Below are 18,456 nucleotides of genomic sequence, written 5' to 3' on the forward strand. Positions count from 1 at the left end.
GTGTTTACTTGGAAGAATTTTTCCAAGAAGGACAGGACATGATGTCCAGCTGACAGGGACGTTGCACGGTCGTGGGGCCAGGCCCATCCTCCACAACACCCGGGACAGGTAGAACCTCAGCACGTTGTGACATTTCTGCCCATGTACTTTGGATCCACGTATAGCCTGATGCAGCCACACATGAAGGTGGTCATCAGGATGAGGGCAACGTTGGGTACTCCTTTGCCCCCATTCTCTGGGGACTTGTCCGATCGATCACGATGCACTCGCTCCACCTTGGACCCTCAGATGAACTGAAAGACGTGCCACGTGATGACTGAGGCAGAGGAGCAGGGAACGGGCCACACCTGCGCCAAGTACAGCAGCCCCGAGAGCACATCGCACCTGGTGACCACACAAGGTATCAAAGATGAGCTGTTTCCCTGTGGTGCCTTTTCTCTCTCCCTGAGCTCTCTGAATCTCTTCCAATCCAGTGCTCTGGTGTCCACTCCACTTCTGGGCTGATTGTGTTGCCTCGTGTTTGGGCACTCGGTACCACCAGCAGCCTGACCAACCCCGGGTCCCACCTCCATTACCGGGATCACGTTCTCTGTTGATTCCTCTGTCGAACCATTTGTGTGGATCTCACATTCTGAATGTTCTTGATCGTTTCTCCATTGTCGTGAAGAGGCTCAAATGTTGGAGATGGCTCCTGAATGTCTGTGACGCTGTGTCTCGTGTTGTCACCCTCGTCACTCCCATTCACTGGAGCTGGATTGAAGGTACGTGCGTGACATGCTGTACTTGCATTGAAATGACCACTATGGTACTCTGGGGGGGAACATCAGTCAGTACATTGTGAGCCGCTTTATCTGGACCACCAGCACCTGCCAGACCTCAGCCCCACAGCCGGGGCAGGGAAACCTGCTGGAGGTTCAGACTCTAATGGCTGAACGTCAGTGGTTCAGTTCAGAACCGCCGGCCATGCCCGGCACAGTTCGGCCCAGTACAGGTTGGCTCTGGAAGGGCAGGTCGTGTGTCTGGTCTCCAGAAGGCATTTAAAGTCATCCCTGAGTTGAAGCTCACGGAAGTGAAGGTGTATAATACACGGAGGTAGACAAGTGGTTCAGTGGTGGGAGGTCGTGTGTCGGCACAACCTGCAGGGGCTGAAGTGAACAGGATGGAGTTAATGTGGTGGCCACAATACCACAGTCCCATTTGTCAATTAAAGCTTTCAGTACTCTTAAGACTCATGAACGGACTTCTTGTCCGATAATGATGAACTCTTGACCTCACAATCTACCTCGGTCGTGGCCCTTGCACCTTATTGTCTGCCTGCACTGCACTTTCTCTGTAACCGTAACACTGCATTCTGCGTTCTGTTATTGTTTTCCCTTTGTCCCACATCGGTGTATTTATGCTTTGAAATGATCTGTCTGGACGGCTTGCAAAACAGAGTTTTTCACTGTATCTCAGTACCATGCGACAATAATAAACCAATTACATCTCCCTTACAAGTTAGACTCCTTGCACTGAAACAGATCCATTCGGTTCTTGAACCAACCGGCAAGACACTAATCACTACAGTTGAGCCACACTGTGACCACTTTGATTACTTTGCACTAAAATGAACTCTCTTTTGTTCTAATTGTGTTCTTTCTTGTAACAATTGCATAGATTTTATGTTTAATTTATGCTTTTCTTGTGAATGCTGTTTGTCTGATGCTATGTGTCTGTGATGCCGCTGCAAGTAAGTTTTTCATTGCACCTGTGCGGGCATGTACTTGTGCAGACGGTAATATGTTGGACTTTAAATCACAAGTTCTCTCGCTCCCCTGTAATTGGAAGAGGATCGTCATCTGACCAACAGACGGAAGTCACTCCACACTCTGCCTCCAATCACATGTCACTTAAAGGGGCTTTTATCAGCTATATGTTCTTTGGAACCTCTATTCATTCTGGTCATGTTTTGAAATGTGTGGTTATTTTACGAAGAGGATGTCTATTTGGAAATAAAGGAGCCGGTCTACTCCATTGCAGCGGTGTCCCGGCGTCAGGGAGCTTCAGACTCTGCAGACTTTACTCTCAAGTGGAACGTGATGCCTCGTCCCTTCGGTGCAGCGATGTTGGGGCTCGCTCTTTCCCCGCTTCTCTGCCTGTTTGGTGCCTTCGCTGCAGAAGGTAGGAAGCCGGAGGACGGCGCTCGGATCTTTCAATGTTTCCATTCTACAATTTTCGAAGTTTTTACTTTCAGTATCTGGGGATTGGGGTGGGAGTTCGCAGGGTCAGTGCGGCTGTGGGGGGAGGTGAAATGGGTTCCCTGACCCACTGCGACCGGTTGCATTAGCTCCTTTGGCGCCGAAAAAGCAATGATGATGAAACTGTGGATGATGCAATGAAGCACGTTTCGAAGCTTAACGCTCATGAGTAACACACACACACACTGCTGGAGGAACTCAGCGGGTCAGGAGTCCTGATGAAGGGTCTCGATCCGAAATCTCGACTGTTTATTTCCCTCCACAGATGCTGCCTGACCCGCTGACTTCCTCCAGCATTTAGTGTGTGTTGCTCCAGATTCCGGCGTCTGCAGAATCTCTTGTGTCTCCGTTTATGAATGAGGTATATTTTTGGGGATGAAGGAAAAAAGACTGAACTGCTTCCCACAATTAGACCAAGTCCACCCACCGGGTCCGGTTAACTTGCCGGTTGCGTCGGTGGTCAGGAAGGCGAATGCAATGTTAGCATTTATTTCAGGAGGACTAGAGCATAAAAGGAAGGATGTACTGATGAGGCTTTTTAAGGCATTGGTCAGACCTCATTTGGAGTATTGTAAGCAGTTTTGGGCACCGTATATGTTGCCCTAGAGAGGGTCCAGAGGAGGTTCACAAGAATGATCCCAGGAATGAAAGGGTTAACGTGTGAGGAGCATTTAATGTCTCTGGGTCTGTACTCCATGGAGTTCAGAAGGATGAAGGGGGGTCTTATTGAAAGCTACTGGATACTGAAAGGCCTGGATAGAGTGGACATGGAGAGGATGTTTCCATCAGTGGGAGAGTCGAGGATCCGAGGGCACAGCCTCAGAATAAAGGGTCGTCCCTTTAGAACTGAGATGAGCAGGAATTTCTTCAGCCAGAGGCCAGTGGAGGTGAAGTCATTGGGTGTATTTAAGGCAGAGATTGATAGGGTCTTGATTGGTCAGGGGTTAAGGGTTACAGGGAGAAGGCGGGAGAATGGGATTGAGAAGAAAAAATCAGTCATGATTGAACGGAGTAGACTCGATGGGCCAAATGGCCTAATTCTGCCTTTGTACCTTATGGTCTGTGTGTGGGAGTAAGTCTGGGAGCCTCTGACCCTGGAAACCTCTCTCTGGTTGTTGTGGAATTTAGGATCGGCTCACTCACACCTTCCTGAAGTTCACACTTGATGTGTTTGATGCAGAAAATGGTTTAAATGTTAAACTGAGTGCGGCCGCTGTTCCGGTGGGGGTTGGGGTGAATGTAAACAGAACCCCTCACCAGCAGCGCTGTGACGTTCCTTGGGACAGGAGCCTTCAGGCCCTTTTCCCCAGCAGGTTTAACCCTCTTAACTGAAAAGTTCCAGCTGGATCTTCTGATGTCTGTCACAATTTTCCTTCAACTCCGGGAGAAACAGCAGAAATACCTTCTGCGGCAGCTCAGCCAAGCTGCGGTGAATTGAACCAGTGCAAAATTGCACCCAAATTCTCTCTGGACTGTGCTAAACATATTATTTTCAGGGAACAGTTGGTACTTAAAAGCCAACTGATGGATCCCCCTTGTAAGGAAAAGGCACAAAAACACGTTCACACATTCCAGCAGAGGTTCATTGATCTGTGTATGATTCTTGCCTTCCTGATGCTGCTGCAAGTAAGTTTTTCATTACCCCTGTGCATGCATGTACTTGTGTGTATGATAATAAACTTGACATCCCCAGTTCGTGTTAAACTCCCGACAGTTACAGTCGGCGGCCCCACTGGGAAACAGGTTCAATGCGTGAGATTCTTGCAGAGTGCGGGCAATGTTATTTCGGGAATTGTCAGATAGTCTAGGAAGGTGTGACTAATGGTTGCGTTTGTTACCAGCGAGAAGGATGTACGGCACAGAAGCTCCACCTGTGTAGCAGAGTGCATGTGCCTGTAATATGTACACATTTGCCGTAGTTTACTCAGCCATGAAAGTTTCACCAGTTTAAGTGATGACGACTTTTTCTTTTGCCCTCACCAGTTGTATGGGAAAAAATGAATGGAGTCCTTGGTTCATCAGTTTTACTGGATCCTGGAGCCAAAGTTGACCCCAGCAAGCAAGAAATTATTTGGACGTTCATTGCCAGCCACAAAAGCCCTGTCACCATCCTACATCACATCCCAGGTTACATGAAGCGGGCAGAACCGAGTAAACATTTCTGGTCCCGGTTACAGTTTAATCTTTCTAATGGCTCTCTAATCGTAAATGGATTGAAACCCGGTGACCGAGGAGATTACAGCCTCATGGTAGACGACCATGAACTGAAAATAACACGTTTGTCCCTTTTCAGTGAGTGGTTTTACTTGTTTTCGATGCCGTCCGTGAATAACTCATTGCAGATAATGTGGCAGGTTGTGTAAATGAAAAGCAAAACTGCAGATGCTGCAAACCTGAAATAAAATCAGAAGGTACTGGAGAAAAACACTCAGTAGTTCAGGCCGCATCTGTGGAGAGAGAAAAAATAAAATTCAGACGATGGACTCTTGATCGAACCTGAAAAGTAGAGAGATGTATTAGTCTGGGTGGCAGTGAAGGTGGGGGAGGGTGATGGGTGCAACAAAGCGAATCTTTCTGATCAGGTAAAGGGCCGGTCAGATCAGATTAAGCTATCATGCCAGTGCAGTTTGTTGCTGACGTGGTTCTGCTGCACTGGAAAATGCCCAGCAGGCCAGACTATACACAAGGTGAAAGAGAGAAGCATGGTGGAGGAAATGGCTCTTACATTGGAACGAAGGGCACGTTATCTAAAGTTGGACAATTCAGTATAGAGTCCGGAAGGCTGCAACGTGCCCAGGCAGAAGATGAGGTGTTGTTCCTGGAGCTTGTGTTGTGCCCAGGAAACAGGCAGGAGGCCACAGATGGGGGGAGCAGAGGGGGACGGTGAACTTAAGTGGCAGAGTGTAGAAGCTGCAGGAAGCCATCACCCAGTCCGTGTTTGGTTTCTCTGGTGTAGAGGCAACCACGGTGTGAACTCCGAACACAGTCCAGTAAATTGGAGGGAATGCAAGTCAATGGCTGCTTCGCCTGGAAGCCTTTGAGTGCCTGGACGGTGGGAAGGGAAGGGATGAAAGGGCAGGGGTTGCACTTCCTGTGATTGCGTGGGGAAAGCGCCATATATCAGGAAGTGTTGGACGGGAACCAACGTGTGGACAAGGGAGTTGTGGAGGGAGTGATCCCTACAAAGTGCTGGGAGAGCAGGGGAAAGCAGGATGTGTCTGGTGGTGGAATCTTATTGGTGGAGATAGTGAAGGGTGATGCGTTGACTGCAGAGGCTGGTGGGGTAAAAGGTGAGGACCAGGGGGACCCTGTTCTTGTGCATCCTCCTTGACCGATGTTTTAAAAAAAAGTTTACTCTTCCCTTTTGACCAGCTAGAAATGAGACCCCTCTGCCCCTGGTCAGTATCCAGGACATAACAAAACATGCCTCTCGTACAACCAATCACACAGTGTCACATCTCTTCGAAGATTATACGTACCCACAGCTTGTTATCAGTAAGGATTCTATTGACCAAGTGTTTCTCAAGCCATCGGTGTTACACTCAATGTCACTTCTATAATAGTTCACACTTTTCTATAGCAGATGTAATGCAGTAGGATTCCCTGAGTATCTTTCCTAAAACCTTAACAGACAGTTTGACATGGAACGTTGTAAAGATGTTAGGAAATGGACTGCAATTTGGGAAGATATCCGGATGGGTGGTGCAGTTTTGGGAGGGAATTCCAGAGCCCAAGGGATCTGCCGGCACTGGTAGAAGGTGGAATATTGGGGACGTGCGAGAGGCCAGAGTGGAGGAAGCTGGAGATCCGAGGGTTCTGGGTCTGGAGGACGTCCCAGAGAAAACTGGGAACAAAGTCCCGGAGAACGAGCTGGAGAATTGAGGATCTTGAAGCCAGTGAATTGCCAGATCTGGCGCCTGTGTGGGTCAAGAGGACTAGGACCCGGCCTGTTCGGATGTGGCATTGGAGTCTTGCCTCAGCTCAAGTCTGAGGCAAGATTCCAAACATTATTTGCCTCTGGATGGAGATTAAAGATCCCGTCACATTTTGTGGAGAAGAGCTGGACATCCTCCTGTTTCCCAGTCACTGTTCTTCTCTCTGCCCTAACTCCACATTAACCCGTCACCCATCCCTTTCCTGTGTATGGCACGGCTGAGGGAAGATCTCTGCACAGTGGTCATGGAACCACCCAGCTTTAAACATCAGCTCATTGTGTGTGAACTTGTTGCAGGAAGTTAAATCCTTTCGGAAGCATTTGGTGCAATGTCAGATGGTGAGATTTCATTAGAATTGATTACAGTTCATTAATCAACATTTTCCCCTTCAGGTAATCTGTCAGAAGCTTTGATATTGACCACCTCCATCTCCCTCGGTTCCACCATCGGGCTCACCTGTAACGTCAGTGGAGATCCTCATCAGTTTCGGTGGTGGAAAGATGGAGGGGAAGTCTCCCGGCGTCACCAGCTGATAGACGGTAACAGGACTCTCGTTATCCCGAACGCTTCACGACGTGACAATGGAGCGTACGTGTGTGTGGCAACCAATCCCGTCAGCTGCATCCAGACGCATTACCCTCTGATTATTCCTGGTGAGTTAAATGTATGGGTGATGTTCTGAGAGTAAATTTAGACACCACCTGCTATGGGTGGGCTTTAGAAAAACAACCTGTCAGCATTGCAGCAGGGACGGTCAAAAGGAGAATTGGAGTTTACAGAAATGATGCAACACAGAGAGAGGCCATTGGGTCCATTGGTCAGTACTAGCTCTTTGAGCTTACTCCCACTTCCCTCACAACATGCTGGAGGAACTCAGCAGGACAGGCAGCATCTACAGAGGGAAATGAACAGTTGACATTTCGGGCCAAAATGACTGGAAAAGAAAGGGGCAGAGTGTTCGACTGTTTATTTCCCTCCACAGATGCTGCCTGACCTGCTGAGTTCCTCCAGCACTTTGTGTGTGTTGCTCCAGATTCCAGCATCTGCAGAATCTCTTGTCTCCCACTTCCCTGTCCTTTCCCAAATGCCCGATTTAAATTCTTTTCTTTCCGATCCTTCTCCAGCTCCGACACTACAATTAGATCCGTCTCCACTACAACCCTGGCAAAGCAGCCCAGGCCCTAACCAGCTTTGATTCCTTTTCCAATCATCTTCCTTCTCGGTCCTCTGGTCCTTGACCCTGTCTCCTCTGTCCATACCTCTCTGGTTTAACCCCTCTGGCAGATCCCCTCACAACCTCCTCTGTTCCAAGGAGAACGACCCCAGCTTCTCCTGTCTGCCCTCATTCCAGGAACCCTTTTGGTAAGTCACTCCTTCACTCCCTCCAAGTCTTCACATGTGTCCTGAACCCCAGCACTGGTAAAGATTCATCGTGACTTTCTTCACCTTGTATTCTGTACCTCCATTGATAAAGCCCTGGAACCTGTGTGGTTTTAGCCACGTTCTCAACCTGCCCTGCACCTTCAATGCACTTTGCTCATCTACCCCCAGTTCCCTCTTCTTCTGCCCCTCTTAGAGTGGTGCCCTCTAATTTACATCTCTCCTTATTCTTCCTTATGCTATGGAATGTGAAGTCTTACATTAAAGTTCATCCTCCACTGATCTGCCCGTCCCAGCAGCCTGTCTATATCTTGAAATCTATTACCATTCTCCTCACTATGTACCACACCTCCCAAGGTTGTATCGTCTACAGGTTTGGAATTTGTATCCTGTACACCAGTCAACATTAGGGTCACAATTATCCAAAATGGGAACTGAATCCATCAAACACCCATTAACACTAATCCTGCACTGATCCCCATTCATTCTCCCCACATTCCCATGGACTCTCCTGGATTCTGCTGCTTGTGCACACACCAGGGGCAACTTAGAGCAGCCAGTTACCCTACCAACCCGCATGTCTTTGGGATGTGGGAGGAAACCAGAGCACCTGGGAGAGATCCATGTGGTCATGGAGAAGGTACAAAGTCCGTACAGTCACTGCCGGAGATCAGGATTGAACCTAGGTCACTGTGGCTGTGAGGCAGTGGTTCTCTGAGCTGTACCTCTATGCTGCCCCTGTTATTGATGTGTTAAGAAATGCAGTGGTCCCAGAGCCAACCCCAGGAAGCTCTGAAGTCCCCCAAGGTCCAATGACTGGGTGGGGGGTGTTCTGAAGTTGAAGCCAATGCACCAGCTGGAACTATTGAAACTACATCTTTTGAGAACTTGAGTTATTGGGTTTAAGAAGTTCTTAGGTCAATTGCACTGGTGGTGACAGTTCTACATAAGATAAGGGAAGGTTTCTTTATTAGTCACATGTACATCGAAACACACAGTGAAATGCATCTTTTGCGTGGAGTGTTCTGGGGGCAGCCCGCAAGTGTCACCACGCTTCCGGCGCCAACATAACATGCCCACAACTTCCTAACCTACATCTTTGGAATGTGGAAGGAAACCAGAGCACCCGGAGGAAACCCACGCAGACACGGGGAGAACGTACAAACTCCTTACAGACAGTGGCCGGATTTGAACCCGGGTCCTGGCACTGTAAAGCGTTACGCTAACCACTACACTACCGTGCCTGCCCTTTCACTTCCCTTTCTCATTGCAAATTGTTTGAGATTGTTCTGGAAAGTGCCTTTGGACGTGTTGGAGATGTGAGTGGACATGGGGACTCAGTTTTGGTTTACTCAGTGGCTTCACTTTGTGCACTTTCAGATGCAGGTTATGGCAGCAGCAATGTAACCAGGTGGACTGTAACCTTGTTGATAATACCCACGGTGATCGTGTGTGCTGTGATCATTGCCGTGTGCATTATGGTCTGTTGCTGTAAGTATCAGCAGCTTCATCACTTTCTAAGGGATTCAGTCGCTGTGAAAACTTTCCCCCGGGTCTCACCGACACTTCAACTGCTGGAAGGGAGAAGGTTGTGGGGAGAATCTCCAGCACGTTACCCAGTCTGTCCCTGATTGGCTGCTGACATTCAGGAACAGCTCCAGCCCGGATTTTATCAGCTTCTGCTGCAAGTTCTCAAACGTGGAACTCTGGAATTTCCTGGCTGGGCTCTGGTGACTTCCCACTGTGCTGGGTGCCGGACTCCATGTGGACTGATGAAGGGTCATCAGCCGGAAATGTTATCTCTGTGTCTGTCTCCACGGATGCTGCCCAACCTGCTGAGTGTTTCCAACATTTTCTGCTTTTGTCGAACCTTTTTGAATCATTTAGAGCAATACTGCATGGATACAGTCCCTTCAGCCCAACCTGTCCATGCCGACTACGGTGCCCACCCAGCTAGTCCCAATGTCCTGAGTTCAACCATTTAATTTGGTTTTAATTGCACTTATATTTTTAAAAGTACTGATTTTGTTTTAACAGTTTTGTTTAGGGGAGGGAAGAGGCTGTGGTGTCTGAGGTTTCTGGAGGGAATTTGTAGACGGGACGTACTGGGGGTCCCCATCACCCAGTCACACCACTTGATCCTCGTTCTTGGGGAGTGGGCAGGGTCTTCGTGATCCAGAGGGGGTATGTCTGGGGGGGTGGTGAGTGTGGGGGGGGGGGGTTCCCCACTGGGGAATATCCGGCCTCTGTCATCACCGGGCGGTCAGACTTCCGGGGTAACTGAAGATGAGGTTGATGGGACCTTTGGCATTTGTCACCTGGAACTTCCAGTGATCCCACTGAAAGTCCAGGCAAGGTTTGGGTCAGGAAGGGGACATTCAGGAGCGAAGTCCAGAGGCTTCCCGTCCCACAGAGGCTGATCGGTCACTGGAACCTTTCCCAGGATGGGAGGGATGGGTGAGGCCCCTCCCGGCTTCATGGAGGGAACAGCTGGATGCTCCAGTGGGAGGAGGGCAGGGATGGAGGGTTCTGGGAGGAGGAGATAAATGAGCTGGAGGACATCTTCCATCTGTCACCGCTCCTGTGAGAAGACTCAGTGTGAGTTTCCACCCACACATTCCCGGGGTGAGGGGCTGAAGGGAACCTCGCCCATTGGGAGCTGACGTGGGAAATTGGGGAATGAGCTGCTGCTCAATTCTCTGCCCGTTCATTTTAACTGTTTGGAAAATTGTGGACTGTGCGGAATGTCTGATTGACGAGGCTCTGTCGGGGTCACGGATACAGGGAATGAAGTGAATGGGAACGAGGCGGCAGACCTTGTCCTGGGGAAAACCTGTCTCTGAAGACAGATTCCCTGATCCGGCTCCCAGGTCCAGGTTGGGAGGCTGTATCCAGACTCCGTGCTCTCCGAGCCCAGGAGTTTCCAGCCAGTGACGGTCACAGGCCGGGGCAGCAGAATTTCCTGATTTGCTCCGTGTGAAACACCTCGGGTCACTGGGACACTGTGGGTAAAGTGACTCTTCCATTGATGGTTTAACCCTTTCGCAGTGTCTGATCCCGGACCTTCCGCCAACCAGTTAACCAGAGATACCGTCAGCACTTGGATCAGTACAGCACCGGACAGGCCATTCGACCCACACTGTTGTACTGACCTTGATGCCAACTTATACTAAGTGTCCTCCACCTGTGTATCATCCACATCCCTCCACTCCCTTCATATTCATGTGTCGATCTAAAAGCCTCTTAAACTCCACCAAACTACCTGCTTCCCCCAGTACACCTGGTAACCCATTCCTGGCACCCACCACTCCCTGTGTAAACCTTGGTGTTCAACCTGAGATGGTGAGGAAATGATGCACTGAAACAGGTTAAAATAAAAGAGCAAAGAGTTGATTGTAACTATTTAGAGGCTGGTGCTAAGGAAGAAATAACATCTGACAATATTGTGCATCATATAAATGTATAATTGATTCTTTTATTCATTATAGGCAGAAACAATGGAACTACCAACGACAACTGTGTTGGAACAGAACAGGTAAAAATGTTGGTACAAATTCCTGTAGGTTTTCAGTGTTCTAACAATTGTAAAATATAGTGACAACTCTCTCCCTGACACATTCACACCCTCACTGGAATCTTCCTGTCGTCTTTTTACTGCCACTTTGTCCTGTTCATAGAATCACACAACAGTACAGCACAATAGAGGCCCTTCAGCCCACAACGTTGTGCCAACCTTTAAACCTCACCTAAGACTATCTAATCCCTTTTAAATTCCTCCATATGCCTATCTAGTAATCTCTTGAATTTGACCAATGTACCTGCCTCCATCACCACCCCAGGCAGTGCATTCCATGCCACAACCACTCTCTGGGTAAAAGCCTTCCTCTGATATCTCCCTTGAATTTCCCCTCAATTACTTTAAAGCCATGCCCTCTTGTATTGAGCATTGGTGCCCTGGGAGAGAAGCGCTGGCTGTCCACTCTATCCATTCCTCTTAATATTTTGTACACCTCTATCACGTCTCCTCTCATCCTCCTTCCCTCCAAAGAGTAAAACCCTAGCTCCCTTAGTCTCTCCTCATAATGCATACTCTCTAAACCAGGCAGCATCCTGGTAAATCTCCTCCGCACCCTTTCCAACGCTTCCACATCCTTCCTATAATGAGGCGACCAGAACTGGACACAGTACTCTAAATGTGGTCTAACCAGAGTTTTGTAGAGCTGCATCATTACCTCGCAGCTCTTAAACATGATCCCACGACTGATGAAAGCTAACATCCCATAAGCTTTCTTAACTACCCTATCCACCTGTGAGGCAACTCCCAGGGACCTGAGGAGAGGAACCCTCAGATCCCTCTGCTCCTCCATACTACACAGAATCCTGCCATTAACTTTGTCCTCTGCCTTGGAGTTTGTCCTTCCAAAGTGTATGACCTCACACTTCTCCGGATTGAACTCCATCTGCCACTTCTCAGCCCAGCTCTGTATCCTTTAGCCCAGCTCTGCATCCTATCAATAACCCTTTGCAATCTTCAACAATCCTCCACACTGTCCACAACACCACTGACCTTTGTGTCATCTGCAAACTTGCCAACCCACCCTTCTACCCCCTCATCCAAGTCATAAATAAAAATCACGAAAAGCAGAGGTCCCAGAAGCGATCCTTGTGGGACACCGCTAGTCACAGCCCTCCAACCTGAATGCACTCCCTCCACCACAACCCTCTGCTTTCTACAGGCAAGCCAATTCTGAATCCAGACGGCCAAGCTTCCCTGGATCCCATGCCCTCTGACCTTCTGAAGAAGCCTACCATGTGGAACCTTGTCAAATGCCTTACTAAAATCCATGTAGACCACATCCACTGCACTACCCTCATCAATCTTCCTGGTCACCTCCTCAAAGAACCCTATCAGGCTTATGAGACATGATCTGCCCTTCACAAAGCCATGCTGGCTGTCCCTGATCAGACCATGATTCTCTAAATGCCCATAGATCCTATCTCTAAGAATCCTTTCCAATAGCTTGCCCACCACAGACATAAGGCTCACTGGTCTATAATTCCCTTGACTATCCCCACTACCTTTTTTGAATAAGGGGACAACATTTGCCACCCTCCAATCCTCCAGCACCATTCCCATGGACAAAGAGGACTCAAAGCTCCTAGCCAATGGTTCAGCAATCTCCTCCCTCGCCTCGTGGAGCAGCCTGGGGAATATTCCGTCAGGCCCTGGGGACTTATCAGTCCTAATATTTTCTAACAGCTCCAACACATCCTCTATCAACATGCTCTGGAACATTCACCTTACCAACACTGTCCTCAGCGTTATCAAGGCCCCTCTCCTCGGTGAATACTGAAGAGAAGTATTCATTGAGGACCTCACCCACTTCCACAGCTTCCCACCTTTGTCTCTAATCGGTCCTACCTTTACTCTCGTCATCCTTCTGCTCTTCACATAAGTGAAAAATGCCTTGGGGTTTTCCTTAACCCTACTCACCAAGGCCTTTTCATGTCCCCTTCTTGCTCTCCTCAGCCCCTTCTTAAGTTCCTTCCTTGCTACCCTATATTCCTCAAGAGCCCTATCTGATCCTTGCTGCCTGATCCTGTTGAAGCCCACAGCCTAGAGGGAATTGTGTCCTCTGGTAATTCTGTAATATGTGGATGGATTTAATGCAGTGTATGATTTCTCTTCCTGTTTCACTGCCTCCAGATCTGGATCCACATGTAAGTTCTGGACACTTACTGTACCACCCAGTGCGTGCCTGGTTCTGCAGATTGTGGCTGTTTTGGTCCTGTCCCTGTGTCATTTCTTCTGTCCAACCTGCTGCCTCTGCCCAACTCTCTGGCCGCTCTCTCGCCTGCCCCTCTCCATAGTTTGAATGTGAAGATTTGTCATCGTGTAAATCAAATTTGTCATCGTGTACCAGGATGCTGCCTGGATTGGAGAGCATGTCTTGTGAGGAAATGTTGAGTGAGCTAGGGCTTTTCTCTTTGGAGAGAAGGAGGATGAGAGGTGACATAGTAGAGGTGTACAAGATGATAAGAGGCATAGATCGAGTGGACAGTCAGAGACTTTTTCCCAGGGCGACAATGTCTATCACAAGGGGGCATCATTTTAAGGTGATTGGAGGAAGGTATAAGGGGGATGTCAGAGGTTTTTACACAGAGAGTGGTGGGTGCATGGAATGCAGCAGAGTTTATGGGGGCAGATACATTATTGACATTTAAGAGACTCTTAGATAGAGACATGAATGATAGAGAAATGGAGGGCTGTGTGGGAGGGAAGGGTTAGATAGATCTTGGAGCAGGATAAAATGTCGGCACAATATTGTGGGCTGAAGGGCCTGTACTGTGCTGTAATGTTCTAAATGCATTTTGTTTGTTTTAGGATGGTGCAGAGTTGCAACGATTGAGAACTATCGAACCAGGTGACGAAGCCGAAGCTGAGTCCGCCCAGCGCTCTGACAACGGATGTGCCAGGCTCCATTCCTCAATGTTACCGTAGCTGGGTGTGCAAAATACCTCTCTGGAATGGCAGGGGCAACAAGGTGTGGAAGTGGTAGGAGAGTTCAGTGGGTTAACCTTGATGAGAACTATGTTACACTCGTGTCTCCTTCCCCAGCCTCTGGCTCCCACACATGTCTGAATTACTTTGCCTTGTGCAGGACAGGATCGGATTCCTGTCCTCCGGATCACTCCAGGCTGCCGCTGCCGATCTCCATCTCATCCCTCCACTTGCTGCTGCGCTCAGTGTCCGGCTGTGGCCCCGAGCAGTAACTGCTTCCCTTGCACATGAAGAACGCTGCTTCTCGGTGATGTTCCCCACTGAAAAAACACGTGGCTTTGTTGTTCTCAAAGTCACAGTCCCAAGTGGCCAGCCAACTGAATGCAGAAACCAATCATACTCTAGCTGTCCCACTATTCCAAGTGCCATAAAAATTGTTCTCAAGACGGCATTAATTCTCCTTCACGCGCTTTTCCTGGAGATACTTTGGAAGAGATCCTCCTCAACAGGTGTGAGTCTGACCCAGTGGGGGTTGCTGTGGAAACCCAACCACATTGCATTGTATTCCTTCTTTTCCAGATGGCGCTTCACAGTGCATGGAGTCACCGTTAAATGTGGTCAGTGACCGAGACAGATGGGAGGGGAGGGAGGGCGGGAGGGCAGTGGGGGGTTGCCAGAACAACACTAAGTGAGGTGGAGTCTGCACACTGAATGTCAAAGGCTGGGTTTAATCTGGATCACACAATGATCGCAATCTTCCAAAGTACCTCCTTATGTTTGCACACTAAACGCTGGAATCCTCTGCCCGTTTGCTTGAAAGTTTTATTATTGATTTTGTTTTGCTTCTGACAATTGTGAGGAAACATTCAGTGTTTTAAACATTTTTGACATTATGTATATAGGGGGGTAATATCCAGAAATGTACCTTTATTTGTTTATGTTTGTTTGCTTTGTACACAGTTTGTTTAAGCTAATGAAATTTGCTCTACTGTGGGTAATAATATAAGGGGGTAATATCCAGAAATGTACCTTTTATTTATTTACGTTTGTTTGCTTTGTACACGGTTTAAGCTAATGAAATTTACTCTGCTGTGGGTAATAATATAGGGGGGTAATATCCAGAAATGTACCTTTATTTCTTTACGTTTGTTTGCTTTGTACACGGTTTAAGCTAATGAAATTTGCTCTGCTGTGGGTAATAATATGGGGGGGGGGGGGGTAATATCAAGAAATGTAGCTTATTTAAATGTAGCTCCCTTGCCAAGAAAGCATGACAGGTCTCCACTTTTTACAGCGGCTGAAGAGAACAAACCTGCCCTCCCCCACCCTCACCACCTTCTAGGGAGGTACCATTGAGAGTGTCCTGGTATGGCAACTGTAACATCTCTGCCTGGAAGACTCTGCAGAGAATTGCAAGTACAGCTGGGAAGATCATTGGAGCACCTCTTCCTTCCATGCTGGATATCTACAACACACGATGAACCCACAAGGTCTGCAGAATCATAGATGACCCTTCTCATCCCTCCCATGACCTATTTGTCCCACTGCCGTCTGGTAAGTGGTACCGGAGCATCCAGGCCAGGACTACTAGACTGTACAACAGTTTGTTGCCCCCAGGCAGTCAGGCTCCTGAATACCCTGGAGACGGTTTCAGACAAATGCCGCGTCAAAAGCCCTGGTTTGCACATCGGCGTATAAGAATTTTGGCTGCTACTGAACATGTTTACACAATTAGTGCAACACACTGAGTTCTGTATTTCCTCTGTCCAACTCGGTTTGGCACTAACTCTGCACTAAGTTTGTATTCTGTACATACCGTTTTTTGCACTATTTGTACTTGCACAATTTTTTTTGTCTGTTTATTGTATGTCCTCTGTTGTGAGTCTGGGGGAAACTAGTTGGGTGCGTGACAGTAAAGTAACTTGAACTTGAACTTATTTGCTTAAGTCTGTTTGTTTTGGACAAGGTTTGTTTAAGCTAATGAAACTTGCCGTTCTGGGGGTAATAATTCCTTGGAGAACTAACAACAGCGGGTTCTGGAGACCGTAGGAAACCAGAAGATGCGGGAAGAACTCGGTCTGTCAGGCAACAGCTGTGCAAAGAGAAACCGGTCAGTGATTAGGGTGGAGGTTCTGGATACATCCACGCGTAAGTTCTGGATACTTACAGTACCGCCCAGTGGGTGCCTGGTTCTGCAGACTGTGGCTGCTTTGATCCTCTCCGTGTCATTTCTTCTACCCAACCTGCCGCCTCGGTGGATGAAGTCCCTGAGTTGATGAAGGGGCTGAGAACGGGAGGAAACAGGTTGGTCTCGGTAACAGAGGACGTGGTGGAGGCCGATGGGAGGAACAGACGGAATGTTTGTAACAGGGTGAAATGATGGTGCGGGCAGTTTCGCTCCTTTGTCTGCAATTTTACGCCCAGTTGCTGTAAGTGAGGAACATTTATGGCATTTAAAAAGGAATTGCGGTCAGTTCCAGTGCCTGCCACAATGTTTCAGTGCCCGCACGTTGGGTGGCTGCAACCGGTATCAAAACTACGTATGTGCGCTTTTTAGAAGTGGGGGGTTATTTATTTATTTATAGAATTATGAAGAGAATTGAAATAAAATCTTTAATATAAAGAGTATTTTTAAAAATGTTGAGTTGTACAAATTAAACAGTTATCGATTAAACTTTCAGTAATGGGATTGGCTGATCACTTGGTGGCGTCGCAGCTGGATCCGGGATCTTGCTGGGCATTTGGGCGGCAGGGGTGGGGAAGGGGGTAATTCCTCACCCCATCCTTGGAGGGAACAATTCCCCCTCTCGGCAGCGAGCACCGTCGCGTCCCCTCTGACCACATGTCCTGGGTCAGTGACTTTGTCTGTGGCTGGGTGTCAGGGTGTGTGTGACCTTACGCCTGTGCCACGCTTGGGGACTTCGTACAACATTACAGGTGCTATATAAATGCAGCTCGTTAATGCCCAGTGTGGGGCAGTCAGTGGGGTTCATGCTCAGCCACTGTTGGGGGCTCCCGGGGCCCGGCCGTCCGACTGGGTGCCCTCCCGTGAACCACCGACGGTCTGTGGCCATTGCATACACGGGTCGGTTCACCGGGACCCAGAACTCCCGGCAGAGCTCAGCAGGCTGACTGTGTCCCGGTGCAGAGAGCTGAGCTGAACACAGAAGGTGCTGGTGGGATCAGTGAAAGGGACCGAGCAGGACAGAGTGAGGATGGAACTGCAGTGAATAGAAAAGGAGATCCTGGAGTTGTTTACAAGTCTGAGCAGTCAAAGGGCGGTGAGAAGCAGGAAGGAAGCACAAAGGCGAGGCTGAGCCACAAATGAGAACCCGCCCTCGGTCGCCACAAGGCGGGAGACAAGTGCAGCAGTGGTAGAGGAAGGGGTATCAGTGTTGGATAAAATAAACCGACACAGAGGAAGATCCGTCTCAGCCTCCTCCTCAGATCCCAGAATCAGAACCAAGTCTTCAGCCAGTTCCACCCCCTCCCTGTGGTGCCAGGAGTGCACTGGATCCAGTGAAAGTCCTGAGCTCTGAGGACATTGGGTGGCAGTCACGAAGACTGGAACCACACAACTGTCAGTGTGTGTAGCCAAGCTGTTCCAGTACAGTTACAGCACTGAGATCCACCCGGCAGTGTGACCGGGGTTCCCCAGTCCACTGAAAGTAGGACCAATCCACTCTGACTAATTACCACCCATCGGTCCACTCACAGCCCCTGAGTATGGTCGCAGAGTCGGACAACATGGAGCACCCATCCATGTTAATCCCAGCTTCCAGCACTTGGCCCATAGCCTTCGATGCCTCGGCAATTCAAGAGCTCACCTGGACACTTCTTGTGTGCTGTCAGTGACTCTGCTTCCACTGCTCTCCCAGGCAGTGTACTCCAGGGACTCTCCACTCTCTCAGGAATCTCCCACCCCCTTATTTATACCCCTCATAATTCTATATACCTCAATGATATCCCCTCTTAAGCACCTCTGCCCCAGGGTGAACAGACCTGGCCGATCCAGTCTCTCCAATCCAGGCAACATCTTGCTGAATCTCCTCTTCACTCTCTCCAGTGCTAACACAGCCTTCCTACGATGTGTGACCAGAACCACACACTGATCTCTGGCTGACGCCTGACCAATGTTTTATGAAGTTGGAGCGTAACCTCTCTGCTGTTGTGCAGTGAAGGCCAGTATCCATGTGCCTTCTCAACCATGTTATCTACCTGCTCTGCCACCTTCAAGGGCCTTTGGACTTGTGTACCAAGGTTCCTCAGTGTCCCCAAGGACCCTCCCATTCATCAGCCCATTTCACCAACGCATCGTTACCGACCTGTATCCCTCGACACTGTCAACAACCCCACCAATCTTAGTGTCACTGGCAAACTTAGTAACCACCTTACCTACATC

The 18,456-nt window shown here is 48.9% G+C and overlaps 1 protein-coding gene across 3 annotated transcripts; it reads left to right on the forward strand.

Annotated features, from left to right (window-relative positions):
- The first annotated feature begins 1,904 nt into the window (after positions 1 to 1,904).
- On the forward strand, positions 1,905 to 16,645 carry LOC127585779 (immunoglobulin superfamily member 10-like). Of its 3 annotated transcripts, XM_052043471.1 has the most exons (7): positions 1,905 to 2,160; positions 4,221 to 4,529; positions 6,565 to 6,825; positions 8,933 to 9,043; positions 11,041 to 11,087; positions 13,938 to 14,097; positions 15,349 to 16,645. In XM_052043471.1, exons 1-6 carry the CDS (start codon positions 2,079 to 2,081, stop codon positions 14,052 to 14,054), a joined length of 927 nt encoding a protein of 308 aa, XP_051899431.1. In that variant the 5' UTR covers positions 1,905 to 2,078; the 3' UTR covers positions 14,055 to 14,097; positions 15,349 to 16,645. The 3 variants fall into 3 exon arrangements, with proteins under 3 accessions (XP_051899431.1, XP_051899430.1, XP_051899432.1); XM_052043470.1 differs by lacking the exon at positions 15,349 to 16,645 and having other exon boundaries at positions 13,938 to 14,689; XM_052043472.1 differs by lacking the exons at positions 8,933 to 9,043; positions 15,349 to 16,645 and having other exon boundaries at positions 13,938 to 14,689.
- Positions 16,646 to 18,456: the final 1,811 nt, after the last annotated feature.

This window comes from Pristis pectinata, chromosome 34 (genome assembly GCF_009764475.1).
Source record: "Pristis pectinata isolate sPriPec2 chromosome 34, sPriPec2.1.pri, whole genome shotgun sequence".
NCBI lineage: Eukaryota > Metazoa > Chordata > Chondrichthyes > Rhinopristiformes > Pristidae > Pristis > Pristis pectinata.